General features: G+C 42.6%; 1 protein-coding gene across 2 annotated transcripts in view; it reads left to right on the top strand.

The window, feature by feature from the left end:
- The first annotated feature begins 593 nt into the window (after window positions 1-593).
- Topaz1 (testis and ovary specific TOPAZ 1) overlaps window positions 594-24,747 on the top strand; it is an 85,783-nt gene continuing 61,629 nt past the window's right edge. For both annotated transcript variants that reach the window (XM_075964061.1, XM_075964062.1), the window contains exons 1-4: window positions 594-926; window positions 1,572-3,984; window positions 17,399-17,463; window positions 18,440-18,564. In XM_075964061.1, the coding sequence (XP_075820176.1) occupies window positions 710-926; window positions 1,572-3,984; window positions 17,399-17,463; window positions 18,440-18,564 (2,820 nt within the window). In that variant the 5' untranslated portion in view covers window positions 594-709. The remainder of the gene's footprint in view (window positions 927-1,571; window positions 3,985-17,398; window positions 17,464-18,439; window positions 18,565-24,747) is intronic.

The following is a 24,747-nucleotide window of genomic DNA, read 5'->3' as shown; positions in this document are numbered from 1 at the left end:
ACTGGGCAGGGATGGAGACATCAATAACATTTAGAAGCATGATGTTGTAGGTCAAAGTCTGCGGGCCAGAGAGACAGTAACGGCAAAGGGAGGGGAGGGGAAGTGACAAACACCGAAAATAGAACGGATTAGATTTGGCAAATTTATGTGCGAGGGATCCAGGAGAGCATTTAGAAGTTTCTCTCCACCAACAGAAGAGAAGCAATCTTTTAGAGAAATAAATGGTATTTTGCACATCTGAAGCTGGGGTGGGGGGCCTGGGCTACCTGTATGGAAGTGAAGGTATTAGGAAGAAAGCGACAGTGGGCACCCGGGAGACTAAGGGAGTAGTTAAAGGCCATTTAGGTAGGCTATGGTCCGGACGTTCAGGTCTGGAGGAAGGAGGGGGAGGAACACCGGGGTGACATCCACAAACCCGCCGGTGCAATGAGGCCCTGTCACCTCCAGCTGCAGCCAGGGCCCTCGACGGAGCATGTGGCCAGGCGGACCGCGAGGCACCGAGCCGGTTGCCTCCAGCCGAGCCCAGCCCGCTCCACTTCCGCTTCCTGCCGAGTCGGTAGGAGGTGCGGTGCGGTACGGTGCGCAGCCAGGCCAGGCCCAGGGCGGGCAGTGGGCTTGTCCCGCGGTGGAAGCAGCGGTCGAAGCAGTGGTCGCAGACCTGGGGGCCTTCTAGGCTCCCGAGAGGGGCTGGACGAGCGGCGGTGGGCAAATGCGGCCACCAACGCCGCCCTCGGGCCCCACCACAGTCCCAGGACGCGAAGGCGACGCCCGAGGCCAGAGGAAGCGAAGCCTCCCGCTGACGCCAGAGCCGGGCGAGGTGGGAGGCTGCAGCCTTGAGGCCAGGGGGCGCGAGGAGGAGAGCAGGCAGAAGAGGAGAGTGGTGGCCCAGGCTCCCGGGAGAGAGGAGACAGAAGGTGACAAGTTGGGTGAGACATCCGCAGCCTGGAAGGCAGCGAGCGGAGGGGCCGGGGACCCGGTGGGCCTTCCTTGCAGAGGAGCAACAAAGGAGGTGGAGCTCGCTTTTCACCCCAGAAAACGCAGTAAGAGAACTGGGGGCCACACCTCAGCTGCCCTCCGTCTTTGTTTACGGCTAGCCTTTAGTTGATTTTGTGTGGGCGCTACCAGTGCTCGGGATGGATGAGAGGCTGGGTGGGAAGAATTTTCCTATAAAAGTATACGTTCATTTAGGAGCCCGTCATTATAATGGCTGTAGAAGGAATTAATAGCAGTGGTTTAACTTAACTAGGGTAAAATGATGTTATTAAGGTTTTTCTGTCGTTTTAGAATTTATAGAGGTTTAGTTGTAGTTCTTAAAGATGGCCACAGTGATGCAGACCCATAATCCTGAAGATGGGAGGCTGAAGCAGGAGAATCTCAAATTTGGGGTCAGCCTGGGCCAAAACCTGTTTGAATTTTTAAAATATTTAATATTAAAATCAGTTTGTGTTTCTAAATAGCTCTTCAGGGAAATACAAATGGATGGCTTCACAGGTTTTCTGTTAACTGGTGTTGCTTTTTTTCTGCCCGGTATAAAATGTCTTCTGGTGTGTTTTTCTTTTGTTTTTGATCAGCCAAAGTGAAAGGAAAAGTTACTGAAGCCCCAAGTGATGATCCACAGCCAGGGACTGACCTGGTAAGAAAGGCGCCATTAACCAGTTCGGAGTCTTTACAAACAGTGGAGTGCAGTGAATTTCAGACTATGGCTTTCTTACAGTCTTTGGCTAAGGAAGATTTGGTAGACGATATTAAAAGAAGGATTCGAATTAAGAAATGTAAAAGTTTAGAAAATCCACCTCTCAAAATAACTAAGGACGAGGCATTACAAAATATTAAGGTTGAATTCCAAGATGAACTGTACAAGAATACTCCGAAATATTCTTGTAACAGCTTGTCACCTGGAGTAGAAAAAAGTTGCAGTTTCGAATCACTTGATCACAGTTTCCTCCATTCTGAGGGTTTTGATAATGAAAACAACTTTGAGCATGAACCTCAAGGTGTATGGGTGCACACAGCAGAGAACTCTTCGAAGTTAAAGAAAGAAAACCTTAGGCATCCTGCAGAGAAGAATGATAAGCTGTCAAAAACTGAAGGAAATGTAATAGCCAATAAGTTACTGCTTGAAGAAAGTCATTTATACCAAAATAAAAACAATGGCTTGATTTCTTGCCTTCAAAGTGAAAAAAACAAATATTCGGTAGAGGAGAACAGCGCTGGGAGAAAACACAGAAAAAAGATGAAACTGTCTGAAAAAGAAGAAAAAGTTATTGATCTTAATTTCTCTAATGTGTATAACAATTCAGAGTTGGTGTTACAAGAAAACCAAATGGATGTGGAAGGGAAAGAAACAGAGGCCTTAGAGCCTAAAAAGAGTTTCCTAAAAGCTTTGAGAAAAATAAGCCATAATACGCTCTCTCCAGTGGACCATTTATGTCTCCCAGAAGCAGTAGAGAAAACAAGTCCCAGACATCAAGTAAATGCTGTGTTTCAGAAAGCCTTTGAATCACATTTGAAAGAGGATATAAAAAATACTTCAGAGTTCTTAGGATGCAAAAGTATGGATCCAGAAGAATATTTTAAATCAGTGATAAGCTCTTCGGCAAGATCAGCTAGTGATAGTCACCGTATGGGGAAAAGATCTCCATGGGGAGATTTGAGAAATGAAACTGAAGAGCCAAAGGTAAGCTGTCGCAGAATTATACCAATGACTGGTAAAAGAACTTGGCCTTTTTATTCTTGTGCTAGAGTAACAGCCCGGTGTTGGAAAAAGACTTCCCTGTCAGGTTTAAATTTCTCACTTCCAGGATCTCTGGAAAATGGTAGGCAACATGAGTCTATCATACACCAAAAAAATCAGAGTCCCTTAATCGACTCCAAGCTGTTACAGCAACCCTTAACAGAAAGAACCATTGAGTCCTCAAATAAAGAAATGTATGATTCTGATTTAAACTGTTTGTCTTCAGTTTCTTCAGTAGAACCTACTTTGATGGTTATAAAGGAAGCTGTACCCAATGATAAAAAGATAGAGGAACCCAGAAATGGGACAGAGGTAGTTTCTAATGCTACTGAAGACACCCAGTTAACTAATGTAACTCAAAGCTTAACAGGAAATAAGAAAAAGAGAGGAAATTTATCAAAACTTAATTTGACAATGGCATCCCAAGAAAGCCAGGAAGCAAATAACATTGCAAACAAAACTATTCATCGAAAAGCTTGTATTACTAAGCAAACACTTGTGGCTCCAGATTTGGTTAAAATATTAAACACGGGACGGCTGACTAATTTTAAAATCCCTTTACTAAAGAACAAGACAGGAAAAAGAAAAGAAGTGAATGCCAGGTCATGTGAGAGAGATGCTTACAGTCCCCTAGAGCTACTAGACAATTTGTCTGGAGTAGAAGCAAAGCAAAGCAGAAATAAGGAAAATATCTGCGCAACAATTTCAGGACCTCAGTCTTTGAATATACCTAAGAGTGTCACTCCAGGGCAAGCCATTTCTCACTCATTCTACAATAAGCATTCCTGCACTTCTCCAAGCTTTGCAAAGAAATGTTATGATAATAAAGCGTATAATCATGTCTCTGAACCTGGCAATATTATTTCTAATAAGGAGACTATGTCTCTTAAAATTGAAAATAATGCTTTTTCTTGTGATCTTGGGTTTATTGAGCAAAGTTCATTCTGTTCTAAGGAACAAGAAGCATTTGTGCCAATTCCTTCTGAAGTAAGTGGTAGAAAAATGACTAAAAGCATTTCAGAACTCAAATTGGGGTTTCCAGATATTCTTAAAGCATATGAAGATGATGTCCTCTTAATTGATGTAATTCAAGATGACCCGGAGCTCTTCGGAATCTCCAGTGAAGGGGAACTCTCATTTGCTTCAGAAGTCTCCAAGATAAGCCAGGAGCCCAGTGTACCTGAAGAGCACCCACCAGCAGACTTTAAGCACATGCAGCTTCCAGGGAAAAAAGAAGCAGGTGATTTGAGGTATGCATATTCAAGAATGCCTTTGGTTTAAGTGATTGTTGGGTGTCCAAAGCTCCTTTTTAAATATTTATTAAACACGGTGTATTACTGCTGATACCTAAAACTGTCGTTATGCTGAAGTAAAGGATGTATGTTTTACAGATTAGTTTTTAAATCGAAGATTATTTATTAAGTGACTTCATCAGTTGAGTTTATTTTCATCTTCATTAACCATGTAGCTAAGCTCATTTGAACCAATTTACTAATGAATTAGCCCATTTTCTGTGGATTCCTTGTTAGATATTTTAAAAATCATTTTTCAGGGCACAGAAAAGCCTTGAAGTTTATTTGAAACAAGACTTGGAAGTGGAATTAAAAACTATACTAGTTTGCAGAGGAAAGCTGAATTTTAAGATACTTGTTTTAATCCATCATTGCCCTGGTAGGACTAGTTTACCTGAAGCAGTTCTACTGTGCTGTAACCTTTGTGCTTGGGAACATGGCCTGTTCTGGTTGGTAAAAAAGTTATGTAATATCACATTTGACTACATTTTTATAATCCTTTAAGCTCTGGTTTATATTTTTATGCAACATTGGTTAGTTCAGCCCTCATCACCCAGTTACTTCTCAGTGATTAGGTCCACCTGGGGATCAGCCCTTTAACACACAAGTATTTTGTTTTTTGTATTTTGAGACAGGGTTTCTCTGTGTAGCCCTGGATGTCCTGGCCAGCCTCCAATTCACAGAGCTCTATAGCACAATTAATAAAAATTCAGAGACAGAAATTGGGGTTCAACCTGAAGGTCAGAAAAGCAAAACAGCTAGTCACTGACTTTTACCTCGACCTCAATCTGAAATGGCGATCCTGCCTCCAGGAATCTCAGAGTGAGACTGTGTCTGAGTGCTGTCTCCTCCCGTCTTATATTCCTCTCTACGGCTGAGATTCAGGGCATGCACCACCACCGCCCCGTTCCTATGGCAGACTAGTATGGCTACTGGGTTTAAAGGTATGTGTCACCACTGTCTGGTCTGTAAGGCTGATCAGTGGGACTGTTTTACTCTCCGATCTTCAGGCAAGCTTTATTTATTAAAATACAAATGAAATATCACCTGTCTCTGTCTCCCAAGTGCTGAGATTAAAGGTGTGCACCACCACTGCCTGGCTCACACAGCCCTTACAAGTGGCACTTCACAGTCCTCATAACAGGGCTCAGTAAGATGCAGTTATTGGGGGCCTTTGGAAAACCTGCTATTTCATGATTTTATTTCATTTGAAGAATAAAGGGGAAAATTAAATCCTACATTTTAGAATAACATCTTGAGGTTGCAGAGATGGCTTAGCAGTTAAGAGCATTCGCTGCTCCTCCACAGGGCCCAGGTGTGAGTCGCAGCCCTCTGTAGCTCCAGTTCCAGGGCACCCAACATCCTCTCTGAGCCTCTGTGCCAGACATGCACATAGTACACAGACATGCATGTAGGCAGACATGCACATAGTACACAGACATGCATGTAGGCAGACATGCACATAGTACACAGACATGCATGTAGGCAGACATGTACATAGTACACAGACGTACATGTAGGCAGACATGCACATAGTACACAGACGTACATGTAGGCAGACATGCACATAGTACACAGATGTACATGTAGGCAGACATGCACATAGTACACAGACGTACATGTAGGCAGACATGCACATAGTACACAGACGTACATGTAGGCAGACATGTACATAGTACACAGACATGCATGTAGGCAGACATGTACATAGTACACAGACATGCATGTAGGCAGACATGTACATAGTACACAGACATGCATGTAGGCAGACATGCACATAGTACACAGACATGCATGTAGGCAGACATGTACATAGTACACAGACATGCATGTAGGCAGACATGCACATAGTACACAGACATGCATGTAGGCAGACATGCACATAGTACACAGACGTACATGTAGGCAGACATGCACATAGTACACAGACATGCATGTAGGCAGACATGCACATAGTATACAGATGTACGTGTAGGTAGACATACACATAGTATACAGACGTACGTATAGGCAGACATGCACATAGTACACAGACGTACATGTAGGCAGACATGCACATAGTACACAGACATGCATGTAGGCAGACATGCACATAGTATACAGATGTACGTGTAGGCAGACATGCACATAGTACACAGATGTACATGTAGGCAGACATGCACATAGTATGCAGACATGCATGTAAGGCAGAACACCCATACGCAGAAAAGAGCAAGCATCTTTGATGTCTGGGAGATAGAAATAAACATTGTAAACTAAAGTGCAGGACATGTTATTTGTATATTTGATTTGTGGGAGTGGTGCTAGGGGGAAGCTGTGCATTCTATCACTGAGGCATACCCCAGCCCTCAAGATTTTCTCAGGTAACTTTTCTGATTTCTTTGGACTTGATTTGCCTTCAGATAAAGAGCACTAGTTATACTTTATCAATTCTTTGCCTTTCATATCTGCTCCTAGAATTTCAGTTTTAAATAAGTACATTTTTCTTCAGTAGTTTAATAATTTCATTTTTGTTTTACACTAAACATAGGAGTGCTAAACTAAACCTTAAAAGAGAAAGAGAAGCCACCATGGCCAGAGGATCTGCCAGGGGTTGCACAGAAGGTTGAGTCTAGAACTGACCAGTGCTTAAACCATATGACTGCAGCTTTCAGCTCTGCCCCCTTTCCTTTCAGTTACTAATTTACCTACTTCTCTTTCCTGCTGTGAGAGTCAGACTCTGAACTGCCTCTTACAAGTAAACAAGTACAAGCCTGAGCTGTCTAGTTATTGGGGTAGTTAGTATTCTCAGACCTTGATGGGGTGTTTGATAAGGTGTTTATACTGTGATAAGGTGCTTATTTTTGGTAGTCTCCACAGTGAAGAATAACCATATTGAAATCCAAAGCATTAGAAGCTTATGAGAATTCTTCAAGGCCTGCATTGATGAACTTGCAAATATTTAGTAGTTAAAATTGGTAAAACATTTGAACTCACTTAAAAATAATTGGAAATGTTTTGAGGATATTTGTAACAGTACAGGATGGTTAGGCTGTCCTAGGACATCTGTTATATGCTACATTATTAGTTGAATGGTGCCCTAAGATGGGAATTCAAGACTGACATCTGGAGGAATTCCTGTGTTGCTAGGGATGGAGGGAGCCAGAAGTGGCTGAAACGAAGCTCAAACAAAACACTGAGTAACCGGAAAGTGGGGTTTAGAAGAGGATGAACGTCATCCTGGAAAAGTACAACTATTGATCCTTAAATTTGGGGTTGTTTTAGGTTTGGTAGGAGAAGAGAAAGGTGGATCTGAGCCTGGCTGTGTGGGAAGTGTGACAGCTGTGCTCAGGCACTCAGAGCAGGCAGCTAGAAAGCCCTGCATATTTTTAATTGATTTTTATTGAGCTCTACATTTTTCTCTGCTTCCCTCCCTTCCTCTCCCCTCCCCTTCAACTCTCTCTCATAGTCCCCATGCTCCCAATTTACTCAGGAGATCTTGTCTTTTTCTACTTTCCATGTACATTAGACCCGTGTATGTCTCTCTTAGGGTCCTCATTGTTCTCTAGGTTCTCTGGGATTGTGATTTGTAGACTGTTTTTTTTTCCTTTATGTTTTAAAACCACCTATGAATGAGTACATGTGATAATTGTCTTTCTATATCTGAGTTACCTCACTCTAAATGATGTTTTCTAGCTCAGTCCATTTTCCTGCAAATTTCAAGATGTCATTATTTTTTCTGCTGTGTAGTACTCCATTGTGTAAATGTACCACATTTTTCTTGTCCATTCTTCAGTCAAGGGGCATTTAGGTGGTTTCCAGGTTCTGGCTGTGACAAACAGTGCTGCTATGAACATGGTTGAGCACATGTCCTTGTGGCACAGTTGAGCATCCTTTGGATATATACTCAAAAGTGGTATTACTGGGTCTTGAGAAAGGTTGTTTCCTAATTTTCTGAGAAATCATCATACTGATATCCAAAGGGGCTGTACCAGCTTGTACTCCCACAAGCAATGGAGGAGTGTTCCCTTTACCCCACAACCTCTCCAGCATAAGTTGTCATCAGTGTTTTTGATCTTGGCCATTCTTACAGGTGTAAGATGGAATCTCAGAGTTGTTTTGATTTGCATTTCTCTGATGACTAAGGATGCTGAGTATTTCCTTAAGTGTCTTTCAGCCATTTTAGATTCCTCTGTTGAGAGTTCTCTGTTTAGGTATGTACTCCATTTTTTATTGGATTATTTATTTTTTTGATGACCAATTTCTCTAGTTCTTTGTATACTTTGGAGATCAGACCTCTGTCTGATATGGGGTGAAGCCCTGCATATTTGCAGAGCACTTTGTGCTACTTCAGTTATGATGCCACTTGGTGAGAGAGTAGCTCATCTCTCAATCCTGCTTCACAAACACTGGCTTCAAGAGAGTAGGAAATACCCATGTTTTATCTTTGGAAACCCAGTACCTCATATAGTGAGGGAAAGAAAGAAGGGCTTAAACTGTGATCTTGAGAGTCTGGGAAGATGGCTCAGTGGGTGAGAGTGCTTGCTTGCAGCACAAGGATGAGGATCTAGTTAGGATCCCTGGCCTCTACCTGGAAAAAGCTAGGAAACAGGCACCTGTAGCCACAGTACAGGTGGTTGAAGACGGGAGAATCTCTGGACTTACTAACCAGCCAACCTAGCCAAAAAACAGAGACTAGTGAGACCCAGATCCAGAGAGCTCTCTCAAGGGAATAAAGCAGAGAGTGGCGAGACCACAATACCTGACACCCCCTTCTGGCTTGACATGTGCATGCATAGGTGCATGTGCACATTGTGTGCACACATGCACACACACCTCAAATAATAGTTTTTCAGTTTTTACATGAGAATATTGCAGGCTATTTCTGAACAACTTACTTTGATTTATACATTATGGGGTGTGTGTGCGTGCGTGCGTGTGTGTAAATGGAAGCAGTGAATTTTTTCTAAGACAAACTGATAACTGAAGAATGCTGGGAAACAAGGTTTAATGAGTAGATGGTGTGATGTTGAGACATGAAAGTGTGAGCTCTAGAGTACAGAATTAATGCTGTTACTCACGGTGACCAGTTCAGACCTCTTTACCACAGGAGTTAATCCATAAGGTGCCATAGTAGATCATGGGAGATATCTAGGACCATACCTAGAAAATAAAAGCCTGTGGACGTAGAGATGGCTTGGAAGTTAAGAGCCCTTGTTGATCTTCCAGATGACTTAGGTTTGGTTCCCAGCACCCACACACACCAGTTTACAACTACTTGTAGCTCTAGCTCACGGGTCCACTGCCTTCTGGGCTCTGTAGACAGCTGCACACACAGGCCCAAAATAAAGTGATTTTCAAAAGCAAAACAAAGCGTGTCACTTTATGTGGTGTTCAAATTATATCATCCCACCCAATTCTCCAAGAGATCAGTCTTTGAGAGCAAAGGGTCCCCGCCACCAAATTCGTGTTGTGGTTGGGGAGTTGGGTTGGGTTTTATTTTAGTTGTTTTTTGAGGCAAGGTGTCACTATGTAGCCTTGGCTGTCCTGGAACTGTTGTGTTCCAGACTGGCCTCCAACTCACAGAGATCTGTCTCCCTGCACCACCAGATTTGACAGAAAAGGGCAGGAGTGGGGAGGTTGGGGAGGAGGTAAAGACTTTCACAAAAAATAAAGGTCATTCTCTTTCCATTCATTGTATTTTGTATACCTTTGCCTGTTTTTCTCCTTCCTACTTCATACCTGTTTTGTTCTTGCTGCAAGGCTGCGTGAAATTATAAAAACTGCTGCTTAGTATCTGTCTGTGATAGGTGCATGGTTTAGTAGAACAGGTCTACCTTTGAAATTCTCCCTATTTTTGAGCTAGGCATGGTGTCACGTGAATTTAATCCCAGCACTCAGAAGTCAGAAGCAGGTGGATCTCTTTGAGTTCAAGGCCAGCCTGGTCTACATAGTGAGTTCCAAGACAGCCAGAGCCACATAGTGAGACCCTGTCTCAAAAGAAAGAGAGAGATAAATTCTTATTTTTAATAGTTGAACTAAAGCTAATAGTTTTCCAATAAGCATGATTTCTAAATGTCAGCTGAGAGCTGAACTTCAGACTTCAGTGATCCACACCGAAGTCTGTGCCCCCCACAGAGTAGCATTCCAGAAGAGGGCATGCTGGGTCCCTCTGGCTTTCATTCTATTAGTCTATGAATTGCTATACAATATTTATTTTTAATCGTTTTTCTTCAAATTAGTAGGTGAGATAGCATGGAATATTATGTTTTTTTTTCACTGTTTTTCAGGTCACACAAATCATTATTTGCTGTCTTTGCTGCAGTAAACAGTAGTATACTCTAGTGGCGGTTCACTGTATCAGAAGACCTAGCACTGCTCAGTATGGCACCAAGCTGGGATGGTCTAGCCCAGTGACTTGAGCACTGTGCTGCTCTCTGCTCACGCTCATTGTTCTCTGTAGGACAGTTGCTCTGGTTCACTGGTGGCGGTCCTGTCCAGGATAAAATGTGAACACACGAGTAAATGATTTTACCAACCAGTCTGGCCTCAGACTTCTGCCACCTGCCTCTGTGACCTGCGGACTAGTTTTCAAGGTGTGTGCCCCCATGCCTAGCCACACCCTCCACTTTCATTGGACAATAGCTTTAAACTTGGTTTTGCTTGTAATTATCCTAAAACAGCCATCTTCAAACATATTTTTTTGCCAGTTACCTACTGTAATGTTTAACATTACAGCCCAGTGCATATAAGTTTGTGGTGTTTTTCTTACTACAAGGAATACAGTTTCATATTTTGTATTTTATTTTCATTCTTAGCTGGGCAGTGGTGGCACACACCTATAATCTCGTTACTGGAGTACAGAGGCAGATGGATCTCTTAAGTTCTAGACCAGTCTGGTCTACATAGCAAGTTCCAAGACCACTTAGGGCTACATTGTGAGACATTGTCTTTAAAAAAAAAATCTATATGGGAATTATTCCAGTTGAGTAGCGCTATGGTAGAGGATGAATTTCTATAGTTCTTCAGAGTAGCCTCTACTCTCTCTCCCCTTCCCCTTATGCCCTTCATGTTTTCTTCCTCCTCCACCGGAGCAGAACTAAAATTTTCACCTCACACATCAAATGGTCATGTTTTTATCTCATTAGCATCACGACTGTACTGTGCTGAGGACTAAGCTTCTTGCTCTCCACATGCCAGAGAAGCACTGTACCTCTGAGCTGTATTCCCAGCCCCAACTTAGTGCCCTCCACATGCCAGAGAAGCACTCTACCTCTGAGCTACATTCCCAGCCCCAACCTTATTTTTTTTTTTTGATTTAGGTGAATTTAACCTCTGTGTGTCTTGAGCTCCAACTGCTTTTAAGAATGCCATGTAAAATTTTATTTTTCCTTTCAAGTTATTTCATAGTGAAAAGTTTCTGACTCTATATAAATTATACTAATAGTATAAATACCAGCCTAATATTTTGAAAGTAAAGCTGTGTACTTGCTGTATCATTCATGAATGGAGAAGCAGAAACTATGGAAACATCATGTAGTTCTCTGTTGAATCATACGATCTCTCTCAGTCTGTCTCCTCGCCATCTTGTGACTCTTCATTTCTGTTCTCACTCTTAGTAGCTCAACTATCTTCTGGATTATTGTGATAAGAGCCCAGTTACTACTCCTGAACCCCCCTTAATATATTCTGAACTAGAAATCAATCCGCTGTTGACAGTTGAAAGGGCCTTAGTGTCTTCCAGCCACCCGCAGACAGAGTCTGAGTTGTTTGCCATCACTTTAAGGCAGTTGGTGGTATTGGAGGGAAATGGCATTGTGTGTGTGTGTGTGTGTGTGTGTGTGTGTGTGCTCGTGTATTAAGTTTGCCTAGATTTTAAAGATGGAATATGTGTTTGGGTGTCTCCCCTGTGTGGTTTTGATTTCTGAAGCCTGTTGGATATAAGAATATGCCATTTAAGCCTCACAGTAACCTTATGAGTATTATTCTAATTTATTGGTGTGATTAAATGAAAAGAAGTTTAAGCCGCAAATCCAGTAAATGAAAGAGCAGCCCAGAGTGTCCAGAGTCTCAGTCTTAGATTACAAACTTCACTTAGGCACAGTAGCAAACAGGCAAAGAAAGCAAAAACTTCAAAATCTACTCAAGCTGTGTTGTTTTCTGTTTGTTTGTTTGTTTGGTTGGTTGGTTGGTTGGTTGGTTGGTTGGTTTTTGGTTTTGTTTTTTTGAGACAGGGTTTCTCTGTGTAGCTCTGGCTGTCCTGGAATTCACTTTGTAGACCAGGCTAACCTCAAACTCAGAGATACACCTGCCTCTGCCTCCTGAGTGCTGGGATTAAAGCACTTGGCAAGCTGTCTTGTTTCTTAACTAGCCACAAGATATACATACACATGCTTGAGAGTAGAAGCTAAATATTCTCTTGCATTGGTACAATCCTTTTAAAGTTTTCCAAATGCCTGGTCTGTCCTGTCCTTCCTGAGTAGCATGGCTGGTGGTAGCGCTCTAACAATGGCAGCACCTTGTGAGTCAGTGGCCCAGCAAGAACCTGGACCTATGTGCTGGCCTCTGAACCCCAGTGCAGCCACTGCTCTGTCCTGCAGTTGGCTTAACCAACCACAGGACCAAAATTTTTTTAACGGGCAAGCCACATATTTTATTTTTTTAATTTTTTATTACTTTATAAATAATACCAATCAAAATTTTCACTTCCTCCCCTCCTCCTACTTCCATCCCACTCTCTCCCACACCCTCCCTCATCCCCCTCCAGGCTTGAGAGAGGGCAAGGTACCCTGCCCTGTGGGAAGTCCAAGGCCTCACCCCTCCATCCAGGCTTAGGAAGGTGTGCATCCAAAGAGAATATGATCCCAAAAAGCCAGTACATGCAGTAGAGATAAATCCCAGTGCCATTTTCATTGGCTTCTCAGTCAGCCCCAATTGCCAGCCACATTCATAGAGTCCAGTTTGATCCCATGCTCATTCAGTCCCAATCCAGCTGGCTTTGGTGAGCTCCCATTAGCTCAAGCACACTGTCTCAGTGGGTGGACCAACCCCTCGTGGTCCTGACTTCCTTGCTCATATTTGCCCTCCTTCCGCTCTTCAACTGGACCTTGGGAGCTCAGTCCAGTGCTCTGATGTGGGTCTCTGTCTCTATCTCCATCCATGGCCAGACAAAGGCTCTTTGGTGATATTCAAGGTAGTCATCAGTCTGACTACAAGACAAGGCCAGTTCAGGCACCCTCTCCTCCACTGCTCAGGGTCCTTGCTGGGGTCATCCCCATGGATTCCTGGAAACCCCTCCAGAGCCAAGCCTCTTGCCAACCCCAAAATGGCTCCCTCAATTAAGATATCTCCTTCTCTACTCCCATATCAGTCATTCCTCTATCTCAATCATCCCACTCCCCCAGCTCTCCCCAACCCTCCCTTTCCCCCCCCCTCCCCTTTCCCCCACCCCACCATCACCCCATGCTCCCAACTTTTGCCTAGCGATCTTGTCTGCTTCTAAGTTCCAGGAGGATCTATATATGTTTTTCTTTGGGTTCACCTTATTACTTAGCTTTTCTAGGATCACGAACTATAGGCTCAATGTCCTTGGTTTATGGCCAGAATCCACTAATGAGTGAGTACATACCATATTCATATTTTCAGGTCTGGGTTATCTCACTCAGGATAGTGTTTTCTATTTCCATCCATTTGCATGCAAACTTCAAGATGTCATTGCTTTTTTACCACTGAGTAGTACTCTAATGTGTCGATGTGCCACACTTTCTTTATCCATTCTTCCATTGAGGGATGGAAGGTTGTTTCCAGGTTCTGGCTATTACAAATAATGCTGCTGTGAACATAGTTGAACAAATGCTTTTGTAGTATGATTGGGCATCTTTTGGGTGTATTCCCAAGAGTGATGTTGCTGGATCCTGAGGTAGGTTGTCTCCCAATTTTCTGAGAAACCGCCACACTGATTTCCAAAGTGGTTGCACAAGTTTGTATTCCCACCAGCAATGGATGAATGTTCCCCTTACTCCATATCCTCTCCAGCATAAGCTATCATTAGTGTTTTTGATTTTAGCCGTTCTGACAGGTGTAAGATTGGTATCTCAAAGTTGTTTTGATTTACATTTCCCTGATAGCTAAGAAAGTTAACATGTCCTTAAGTATCTTTTGGCCATTTGAAATTCTTCTGTTGAGAATTCTCTGTTCAGTTCAGTACTCCATTTTTTTTTAATTTATTTATTTATTAAGGATTTCTGCCTCCTCCCCGCAACCGCCTCCCATTTCCCTCCCCCTCCCCCGATCAAGTCACCCTCCCTCATCTGCTCGAAGAGCAGTCAGGGTTCCCTGACCTGTGGGAAGCCCAAGGACCGCCCACCTCTATCCAGGTCTCCTAAGGTGAGCATCCAAACTGCCTAGGCTCCCCCAAAGCCAGTACGTGCAGTAGGATCAAAAACCCACTGCGATTAGTACTCCATTTTTTTAATTGGGTTATTTAAAATTTTAATGTCTAGTTTCTTGAGTTCATCCATTATGATCAAGTAGGCTTCATCCCAGAGATGCAGGGCTGGTTCAACATACAAGGATCTATCAGTGTAATCATATTATAAATAATCTGTCTGCTTCTTTTTTTTCTAGAGCTTTCAGCTGTGCTGTCAAGTCTCTAACGTGAGCTTTCTCTGTTGTCTTTATGTGGGCATTTAGTGCTATGAACTTTCTTCTTAGCACTGCCTTTATAGTGTCCCATAGGCTTGGTTATGTTGTGTCTTCATTTTTATTGAATTCAAGGAAGACTCTACTTCTTCCTTGATCCAGGGGTGGTTCAGTAGTTGACTGTTCAGTTTCCATGAGTTTGTAGGTTTTCTGGGGGTGGTATTGTTGTTGAATTCTAACTTTACTCCATGGTGAGCCAATAAGACACAGTGTATTACTCCAATTCTTTTGTATCTGTGGATGTTTGCTTTGTTACCGAGAATGTGATCAATTTTAGAGAAGGTTCCATGAGGTGCTGAGAAGAAGGTGTATTCTTTTTTGTTTGGGTAGAATGTTCTTTAGATGTCTGTTGAGTCCATTTGATTCATTACATCTGTTAGTTCTCTTATTTCTGTTAAGTTTCTGTCTGTTTGACCTGTCCATTGGTGAGAGAGGAGTGTTAAAATCTCTTACTATTATTAGTGTGTGGGGTTTGATGTGTGATTTGATTTCTAGTAATGTTTCTTTTACATATGTGGGTGCTTTTATATTAGGGGCATAGATATTCAGGATTGAGACTTCATCTTAATGAATTGTTCCTGTTAGGAGTATAAAGTGTCCTTCTCCATCTCTTCTGATTGATTTTAGTTTGAAATCAATTTTGTTAGATATTAGGATAGCCAAACCCACTTGTTTCTTAGGTCCGTTTGATTAGAAAACCTTTTCCCAATCCTTTACTCTGAGATAGTGTCTGTCTTTGAGGTTGAAGTGTTATTTCTTGTAAACAGCAGAATGCTGGATCCTGTTTTCGTATCTATTCTCTTAACCTTTGCCTTTTTATAGGTGAATTGAGTCCATTAATATTAAGTGATATTAATGACCAGTGGTTGTTAACTCCGGTTATTTTTTGGTGGTAGTGTTTGTGTGTTTCCCTTCTTTGAGTTGTGTTGGTGGAGGGTTATCAGATGTCTGTGCTATTGTGGGTGTTGTTGGTTTCCTTGGGTTGAGGTTTTCCTTCTAGTACTTTCTGTAAGGCTGGGTTTAGGATACGTATTGTTTAAATCTGTTTTTGTCATGGGATATCTTCTTTTCTCCATTGATGGTGAAAGAAAGCTTTGCTGGGTATAGTAGTCTGGGCTTGCATCCATGGTCTCTTAGTGTCTGCAGTACATCTATCCAGGACCTTCTGCTTTCATGGTTTCCATAGAGAAGTCAGGTGTAATTCTGATGGGTTTACCTTTATATGTTACTTGACCTTTTTCCTTTGCAGCTCTTAATATTCTTTCTTTGTTCTGTATGTTTTGTGTTTTGATTATTATATGGCAAGGGGATTTTTTTTGATCCAGTCTGCTGGTGTTCTGTAAGTTTCTTGTATCTTTATAGATATATCCTTCTTTAGTTTGGGAAAATTTTCTTCTGTAATTTTGTTGAATATATTTTCTGTGCCTTTGAGCTGGAGTTCTTCTCCTTCTTCTACCCCTATTAGTCTCAGGTTTGGTCTTTTCATGGTATCCCAGATTTCCTGGATGTTTTGTGTTAAGAATTTGTTGGACTTAATGTTTTCTTTGATCATTGAGTCTATTTTCTCTATAGTATCTTCAGCCCCTGAGATTCTTCTCTCTTATATTCTGTTGGTTATACTTGTCTCTGTAGTTCCTGTTCATTTATTCAGATTTTCCATATCCAGCCATCCCTCAGTTTGTGTTTTCTTTATTACCTCCATTTTGGTCTTCAAGCCTTGAACTGTTTCCTTTACCTGTTTGATTGCTTTTTCTTGGTTTTCTTGGGTATCTTTGAGGAATTTATTAATTTCTTCTAACTTTTGTTTGTCTTCTCTCCATTTCTTTAAAGGAGTTTTTCATTTCCTGTTTAAGGTTTTCTGTAGGGATAAGTCCCGCCCCTTAGGGGGCGTGTTCGCCTCGGGCTAATGTCTGCCTATAAATTTGGTGAGTGTGCTCCGAGCTGTCTCTTCTACTTTCCTGGTCTCCGCTGGAACGGTGGTTCTGTAAGTCTATTTCTACATTAAAACTATATATATTTTTACAATCTGTCTGCATTCGTTTACGCCGCTACAGTTTTCCATCATTTTCATAAGGTTACCTTTAAAGTCTATTCTTATACTTCTTCTGGGTTAGGATGTTCATGTCTTCCTGCTTCGTGTTCTCTGGATTCTGGTGCATATTGCTTTTCAGGATGTTGGAGGAATTCTGCATTGGCGCCTGCCCATCTCTTCCTTCAAATGAGGCCAGCAGAGTCTTGGCATCTCGGTCCAATCCTTGCTGTGGCTGACTGTGTATTGGGGAGTTTTTCTTGGTCTGCCCTCTCTTAAGTCCCCTTAGCACTGGAGCAGTCTCTCAGATCCCCTCTGCCCTGAAGTTGGGGGATCCAAGGACCCTCCTATGTTGGGGGATCCAAGGACCTTGCAAATGAAAAGGCAGGCTTGGGGGTCAGGGTGGAATGGGGTAAAGAAAGCCCAGCAGCAGGGAACACACCCTGCTGGATAGCCAGAAAAGCTTAGGGAATTGGAGGGGGCCTGGATTCAGTCCTCTGGGACTGTCCCAGAGAGTGGCACTTCAGGCTATCCAGCCATGTGGCCACTTACTCACCTCTCCGGATCCCCTCAGCCCACAGGAGCAAATGTTACACCATGCTTTCATGATTGAGTAATTCTGCTGAAACCTGGTACAACGTTTGAGTTTTGTTTGCTTTGTAGTAAAGAAATTGCCTTGCTGGACCCTGGATTGCAGAAACTGGAGATCTGTCCCTCCTTATCATCAGGTAAAATTTGATGCTTGAAGAGTATTTGGTATTATAATATCTGTATGTCTCTATTCAGGCCTACTCAGTGACTTTATTAAAATGGAAACTTCTTAACATGGCACAGAGTTTGTCAGTTTTCTTCCATTTTAGCTGATGAGTTGGCAGATCATATTTTGAGATAGTTTCCATTTAATTATTCAGTGTTATGCATTCTCTACAAAAGATAGGTAGTTGACCTCTGGAGTCTTGCAGACTTCTTTGAAATTGAAATAAATGTTTTAACTTTATCAGATCCTAAATTGGTCATTAAAAACTAACAGCTAATCATAATGTAGATGCCTGAGTCACAACAATGTTAACTTCTATTTGACTTTTGAGTTTTAAAAGTGTTTTTAGAGCCAGTAATATGGCTGCCAGACCTGGCCTTGTAAGCTGTGTTCTGGTTTCTGCAGAGACCGTGAGTGTGTGTTCAGGAAGTGAAATGTAAATATGGCTGGGTGTGGCGCACACATCAATCTCAGCACTCAGGAAGCAGAAGCAAGTGGATTTGTGTGAGTTTGAGGCCAGCCTGGTTTTTATCCTAAGTTCCAGGACAGCCACAGTTACATACAGAAAGCCTGTCTCAAAAATAAATAAATAAATAAAGGTCAGTCAGGGTAGAGTTTGTTTATGTGTGACAGGGTCTCACTATGTAGTCCTGGCTGGCCTGGAACTCTGCCTGTTCCTGCCTTCAAGTGCTAAGATTAAAGGCACGTGCCAGTAAAAATATTTTTAAATGTCTGGAACATAAGAAAGGTTCTTAAATATCACGCTGTAAATTCATTTTCTCCCTTACAATGCAGTTATTTTGGTAATGAGTAGGGAGCTACATAATTTGCTGAAGTTCTAATTTGGTGCTTGTCACGTTAGAACTTGAATGCTTCTGAATTCTGGGGTTTATGGCACAGTTTATGGTTGTTTAAAATTTGTGTGGTTGGATGTTGTTTCTCTTCAGCAAAGGAGCCGCAGCATGACCCTAAAGGTGCAGCCATCTCCCTGGAAGCCACCGAGGAAACTGTTGTAAGTGAAAACCTGGGAGACCTCAGTGAACAAGCGAGAGCTTCTGACTCAGATGCAAAGGTACCAGAGAAGCTTTTGTGTTTGCCTGTGTCATGTTCATAGGTACATAGATGGCTAACACAGAAAGCCATCTCAGCAGTGCTGTGAAGAGACAGACCAAATACTTTCACTCAGTAGGAGTGCCCTTCATTCTGACCAGGTGACGGGTTTCTTGGTGCTCTGTGTAAGCACAATATAAGCAAATTCTTGAGAGAAGTAGAATGTGATGCATGATTATATGAGCTTCTTCATATCCTAAAGTTGCCAGAAACTTACATAAAACCTTTAAATAAAATGATACATATTCTCCTGCCTCCATATTGAATATTATCTGATGTTCCCTGAAACTTTTTAATACGATAGTACCTATAGGCCATGAAAGTCAGTATCAGTTACATATCCACAGATGTAGAAGGTATAGGAGTTGTAGGTAAGCCTAAACTGGTCTTGAAATTTACTGCTTTTATATGCTAGGAAAAATCTTTGATATTAGACTCTTTAATTAAATTTTATGTCTAAGACTGGGGATGAAGCTCCATGACAGTGTTAGTCTAAGATTTGCAAGGCTCCAAGTTTTTCCCCAGCACTGAAAAAAAAAATTCTGCCCGATAATGTTGGTGATTCTCTAACCCTTTTGCACAATGTAATACTCTTTCTCCTTAACCCTTGAAATGCTCTTCACTCTCTGCAAAGCAACCAGTTTGCCTCCTTCTTCTTCACCAAGAAGCAAAATCAATGGGAAAGAACACTGTCAGCTGCACCCGCCCGCACCCTCCTAGACCTCCAGCTTCTCTCCCAGGTGTAGCTCCTCTTCCTCCACTGTTAAGTCTTTTTCACTAATATATAAACATACTTTTTTCTCATCTTTAAATATAACAAAGCCTTTAATAGTTACCACCCCTCTGATGTGTGGTTCTGCTTCTCAGGTTGTTTATTCTGTACTCTTAATCTCCAGCTTGCAAAGGTCTTCAGCCCCCACTAGACCTCCCGGTCTGATGGGTCTGTGTCTTCATCCTCATCTCCCACTTCCTTTGCAACCTTTTCCACTTGGTTTCCAGAATGAATGCATTTGTCTGATTTATTCTGTCTTTGTCTGCCACCTTCAATTGGGTGGTTTTTTTTTTCTCAGTCTCCCTGACCTCTGCACATTAAGAGTGATTTTTCTGCCTAGATTTGCTCTCTTGCATAGTGCCATCCAAATTTATACCACAAATGTATATATAGCACAAATTCTAATTGGCCTTAATAATAAAAACCCAGAGTCAGTTATTGGGGTAAATACTGAAATATTAGAGAAGTAAAGGAGCCATCCACTAGAGAGACTTCTTACCCCTACCAGATCCCCAGATGGAAGGGGCCGAGCTCCTGTCTCTACAGATCCTCAGTCTGAATGGCCAAGATCCTGTCTCCACCAGCCTTATATTCCTGTTTCTACCTCCCTAGTGCTGGGATTAAAGGCATGTGCCTCCTGAGTACTGGGATCAAAGGCATGAGATCTCAAGTGCTGGGATCAAAAGTATGAGCCACCATCACCTCTCTGGTTACCTAGTGGCTAGCTCTACTCTCTGATCTTCAGGGAAGCTTTATTTGTTAGAGCACAAACAAAATATCACTACATGCACATGCTAACTCCCTCCCATTTCTGTATTAACACAAACTCCTCTCTCATCACTGGGATGCCCACTTAGGCATTTAAAACCTAACACAGCTAAAAACAAAAATTCCTCAGTTATACCTCCCCTTCCCCCACACCACAAACCAGCTCCCATCGTGTCCTCCATCTGTGTTAATGACAACACCATCTTTCTCAAAATTTTAGCTTTCTTGACTTGTATCCTCACTCCATATACAGACTACATGAGATGCTGCTGATCCTATCTTCGCATGATGTCTGGAGACTGTCTGCTTTACCACCCTGTCCGCACTGCACAGGTCCATGTCTGTGCTGTACAAATGATTATGTCTCCTCCTAGCCTGTTTCTAACCTTGCTCTCTTATAAGGAATTCTCAGAACAGCATAGGTCTCCTTGTGTCATTTTTAGACTCTCCAGAGCTTCTAATGTTATTCTTTGTGATGGCTCACTGTCTGCCCTGTTGTGATGACCTCATGGCTCGCTGTGTCTGCCCTGTTGTGATGACCTCACGGCTCACTGTGTCTGCCCTGTTGTGATGACCTCATGGCTCACTGTGTCTGCCCTGTTGTGATGACCTCACGGCTCGCTGTGTCTGCCCTGTTGTGATGACCTCACGGCTCACTGTGTCTGCCCTGTTGTGATGACCTCATGGCTCACTGTGTCTGCCCTGTTGTGATGACCTCACGGCTCGCTGTGTCTGCCCTGTTGTGATGACCTCACGGCTCGCTGTGTCTGCCCTGTTGTGATGACCTCATGGCTCACTGTGTCTGCCCTGTTGTGATGATCTCATGGCTTGCTGTGTGATGGAGGAAGGTCATTGGTTAAATAAAAAGAAACTGCTTGGCCCTCATTGGTTAGAAGATAGGTGAGAGGAGTAAACAGAACAGAATGCTGGGAGGAAGAGGAAGTGAGCTGAGACTCCACAGCTCTCCTCTCGGGAGCAGACGCCTCAGAGAGACGCCATGCTCCCAGCTCCCAGGCAGACGCACGCGATGAAGCTCTGACCCAGGATGGACATAGGCTAGAATCTTCCCGGTTAAGTGCACATAGGGGTGCTACACAGATGATTAGAAAAGGGCTAAATTAATATGTGAGAATTAGCCTAGAAGAGGCTAGATAGAAATGGGCCAAGCCGTGATTAAATGAATACAGTTTGTGTGTTGTTATTTTGGGCATAAGCTAGCAGGTGGCCGGGGTGCTGGGGATGCAGCCCCGCCGCCCTTATTACTACAGCTGTGTCTGCCCTGTTGTGATGACCTCATGGCTCGCTCTGTCTGCCCCCAGAGCCCTCCTCCCTTCGTCACCTCAGATCTCCCTGCTGTTCCTTCTGCATTTATCTCTGACCACTCCTCAGACTTGTTTTTGAGGCATGCTCTAAGATCCCATCCATGCAATCTTGTCTTCCTGGAGTATTCTTCCCCTAGAAGATGATACAGCTAATGCTCCTGTTTCCTTCAAGCTGTGTCTTACTGCTGTTCTCAGGAGGAACCTTTGCTGGGTAAAACCCAAAATTGCAGTGTTCCCCAGTTCCATACCCCACCTTCTTGTGGTTCTCTTTACCTAGCATAGACTACAGGTGGAGTATCCCTGTTTGAAGTGCATAAATCCAGAAGTATCAGATTTCAGAACTTCTGTATTTTAATTTGGTCTAGGTTTTGTTTTGAAATAGTGTCTTACTTTGTAGTCCAGCTCTTCTCAGACTGGGCAGTCTTCTTCATCTCTGAGATGATACCGCCACATACAGCCTTAGAATGTTTGTGTAATAAGAAATCCGAACTCTGAAATCTTCCCAGAATATTGGAGCATTGTTTTGGCACTCAAAGAATTTCAGGTCTCAGAGTGTTTTATGTTTACAGACCATGTACGCCCACCTAAATACACCTGTGCACTTTGTCTTTCCCCTCCTGCTAAGATAAGACCCCATAAAGACAAGAATTTTTGTCCATTTTGTGTAATGCTGGGGAGCGGAGGCTGATAACAGCTGAGTGAACAGGACGAGTGGAAAAAGTCCACGATGTGCTTGCTTAACAGTTGGACACACAACACATGGTGCCATTATTAAATGCTAGCTGGTCACTGTTAACAGTGTTTCAACACCTCACGGGGATTGTCATATGATGTTATGAGGCCCTTAGGGTCAGTGATAAGCCAATAAGAACTCACAGAGGTCAGCTAAAGCTGTTACACCATGGTTACGTTGATGGCAGTGAAACAATAAATCAGAAAGGGAAGAGGCTCCCAGACAGAGTCCCCAGCATTCTCTTCAGTACGTGTGTGTGTGTGTGTGTGTGTGATAGCACAAGAATATTGCCAGCCAGAGATGCCCACCTGAGCTTTAGTGTTGGAGTTTCTATTCGAATCAGTCACAAAGGCTGGACTGTGCTTAGTCCTTCAGGCTTTAACCCTAACAAAGGTCAAGTTAATATCAATCGCATGACCCAAGGTCACTAAAATAAATCATACTATTGTCATATACTGTCTGGCATGGTCCCAGAACCCTAAATAAACAGACACTTACATGGGAAGACATTTGAAGAGCTTAGAGGTTATCTACCAGAATCAGGGCAAGGGGCAGTTCTTTAAAATGTAGTATGTGGATAGCCCACCCTTGTTGAGTTTCCCTTCACTGTACATGAGATTTGTACTGTAATTTCCTTTTACAAATGAGGGGACCAAGTCAAGTGTCAGTGATCTTTTCTGAGGTCATACTCGACGGTTCCACAACTCTGCCAACAGAGAACTTTTTCCTTTTATGGACCCAGATGGTACTATATGACTTTGTGGGCCATTGGATCACTGTAGCATCTACTTAACTCCACCATAGCATGGAGGAAGCCATAGACAATATAGGCATCGCTGTGTTCACAGAGAGTTTCATTTACAAAAGGAGGGAGCTGCAGGCTGTCGACTCCAGCTCCTCTGTGTCGCTGAACTCTAGGCTAGGGAACTGTTAACTGTCATAATTTTCAAAGAACCTGCTTTTGATTTTACTGGTTCTCTTTTCTTTTTTGTTACCTGCTTAACTCTGATTTGTTTCTTTCCTTTCTTCTGCTTACTTTTGAATTTAATGTGCTGTTTTACAGTTTTTTAAAGACTTCTTTTTATTTAATTTTATCCTGCTTGTGTGTAATGTGTCCATGTTTGGCACCTGTGAAGGCCAGAAAAAGGCCTTAGTTCCCCAGATGACAGCGAGAGAAGTACAGATGACTGTGAAAGGGATCTCAGGGAAGAGCCACTGCCCTGGAGTTACAGCTCATGAGGAGCTTCCACATGGGTACTGAGAACTGAACCCAGGTCCTCTGCAAGAGCAACAAATGCTCCTAACTACTGAACCATCTCTCCAGTCCTTTAATAGTTACTTTTATTTTGTTTATTTTGTTTTGTTTTTCAAGACAAGGTTTCTCTGTGTAGTCCTAGCTGTTCTGGATCCCATACTGTAGACCAGGTTGGCCTCAAACTCAGAGATTTGCCTACATCAGCCTCCTGAGTACTGGAATTTAAGGTGTGCCACCATTGGTGAGGCCATTGACTTGAAACATCATCTAATGATTAAGATGTTTTATTTAGTATTGTTAATTCACCATAAATCTGCTTTAGCAGCATTCCACTTAAAATAGTAATTGTGGAAAAAAAATAGTAATTGTGGATTCACGAGCAGTGCTAAAAAAAGTACATAGAAAGTACTTTTACCTAGCTTCTCTTGGTGGCATACTGCAGAACTGTGCACAGCGTGGCAGCTTTGGGGCATTATGATGTTATTCAGGAAGACCTGGCCTTTATCTGTCTGTTGACAATAATGCAGGTGAGCTACAGAAGATCCATCTTATCAAACTGTCCTTCATATCACGCCCCTTAGAGTCACACCTACTTCTTTCCTGCACCTAGCCCTTCCCTACTTTGACATTGTTTCCATTTCTACAACTTTGCTGTTTCAAGAATGTTACTATCTCTGTGAGTTTGAGGCCAGTTTCTTTGAGTTCAAAACCAGCCTGGTCTGTAGAGCTAGTTCTAGAACAGACAGGGCTACACAGTGAAACCATGTCTCAAAAAATATATAAATAAAAGAATGTTACGTGAATGGAATCATGTAGCTTATCATCACCTTGGGTTGAGGATTATTCGTTCAGATTGTTCCATACATCAGTAAATTGATATTTTACCCCTCAGCAGTACTCCACAGTATGGGTACCACAGTTAGAGAACTATTCATTTGCTGATGGACATCTGGGTGGCTTCAGTTTGGGATATTACAAATATAATTATTGGCTACAGACTTCCCTGTGTAGGGTTTATGTGCACCTAAGTTTTGATGTCTCCGGGATACGTGGGCTGCCCTTTGCTGGGTTGTGTAGTAGCTGCCACTTTACTTCCCTGCAGTTGAAATCTATGGTTAGGGTTTTTAGTGCCTGTGGAGAGTAGAAATGGGTGTTGGATTTGCTGGAACTGGAGTTACATACAGATGGTTGTGAGCTGCCATGTGGATGCTGGGAATCAAATCCAGGTCCTTTGGAAGAAGAACCAGTGCATTTAACCGCAGCCTTATCAGAATTAAACTCTTTTTTTTCCACTG

Source organism: Microtus pennsylvanicus, chromosome 3 (assembly GCF_037038515.1).
Source record: "Microtus pennsylvanicus isolate mMicPen1 chromosome 3, mMicPen1.hap1, whole genome shotgun sequence".
Lineage (NCBI taxonomy): Eukaryota > Metazoa > Chordata > Mammalia > Rodentia > Cricetidae > Microtus > Microtus pennsylvanicus.
Note: the sequence above shows the minus strand (reverse complement) of the source record. Positions and strands in the feature narration are given on the sequence as shown.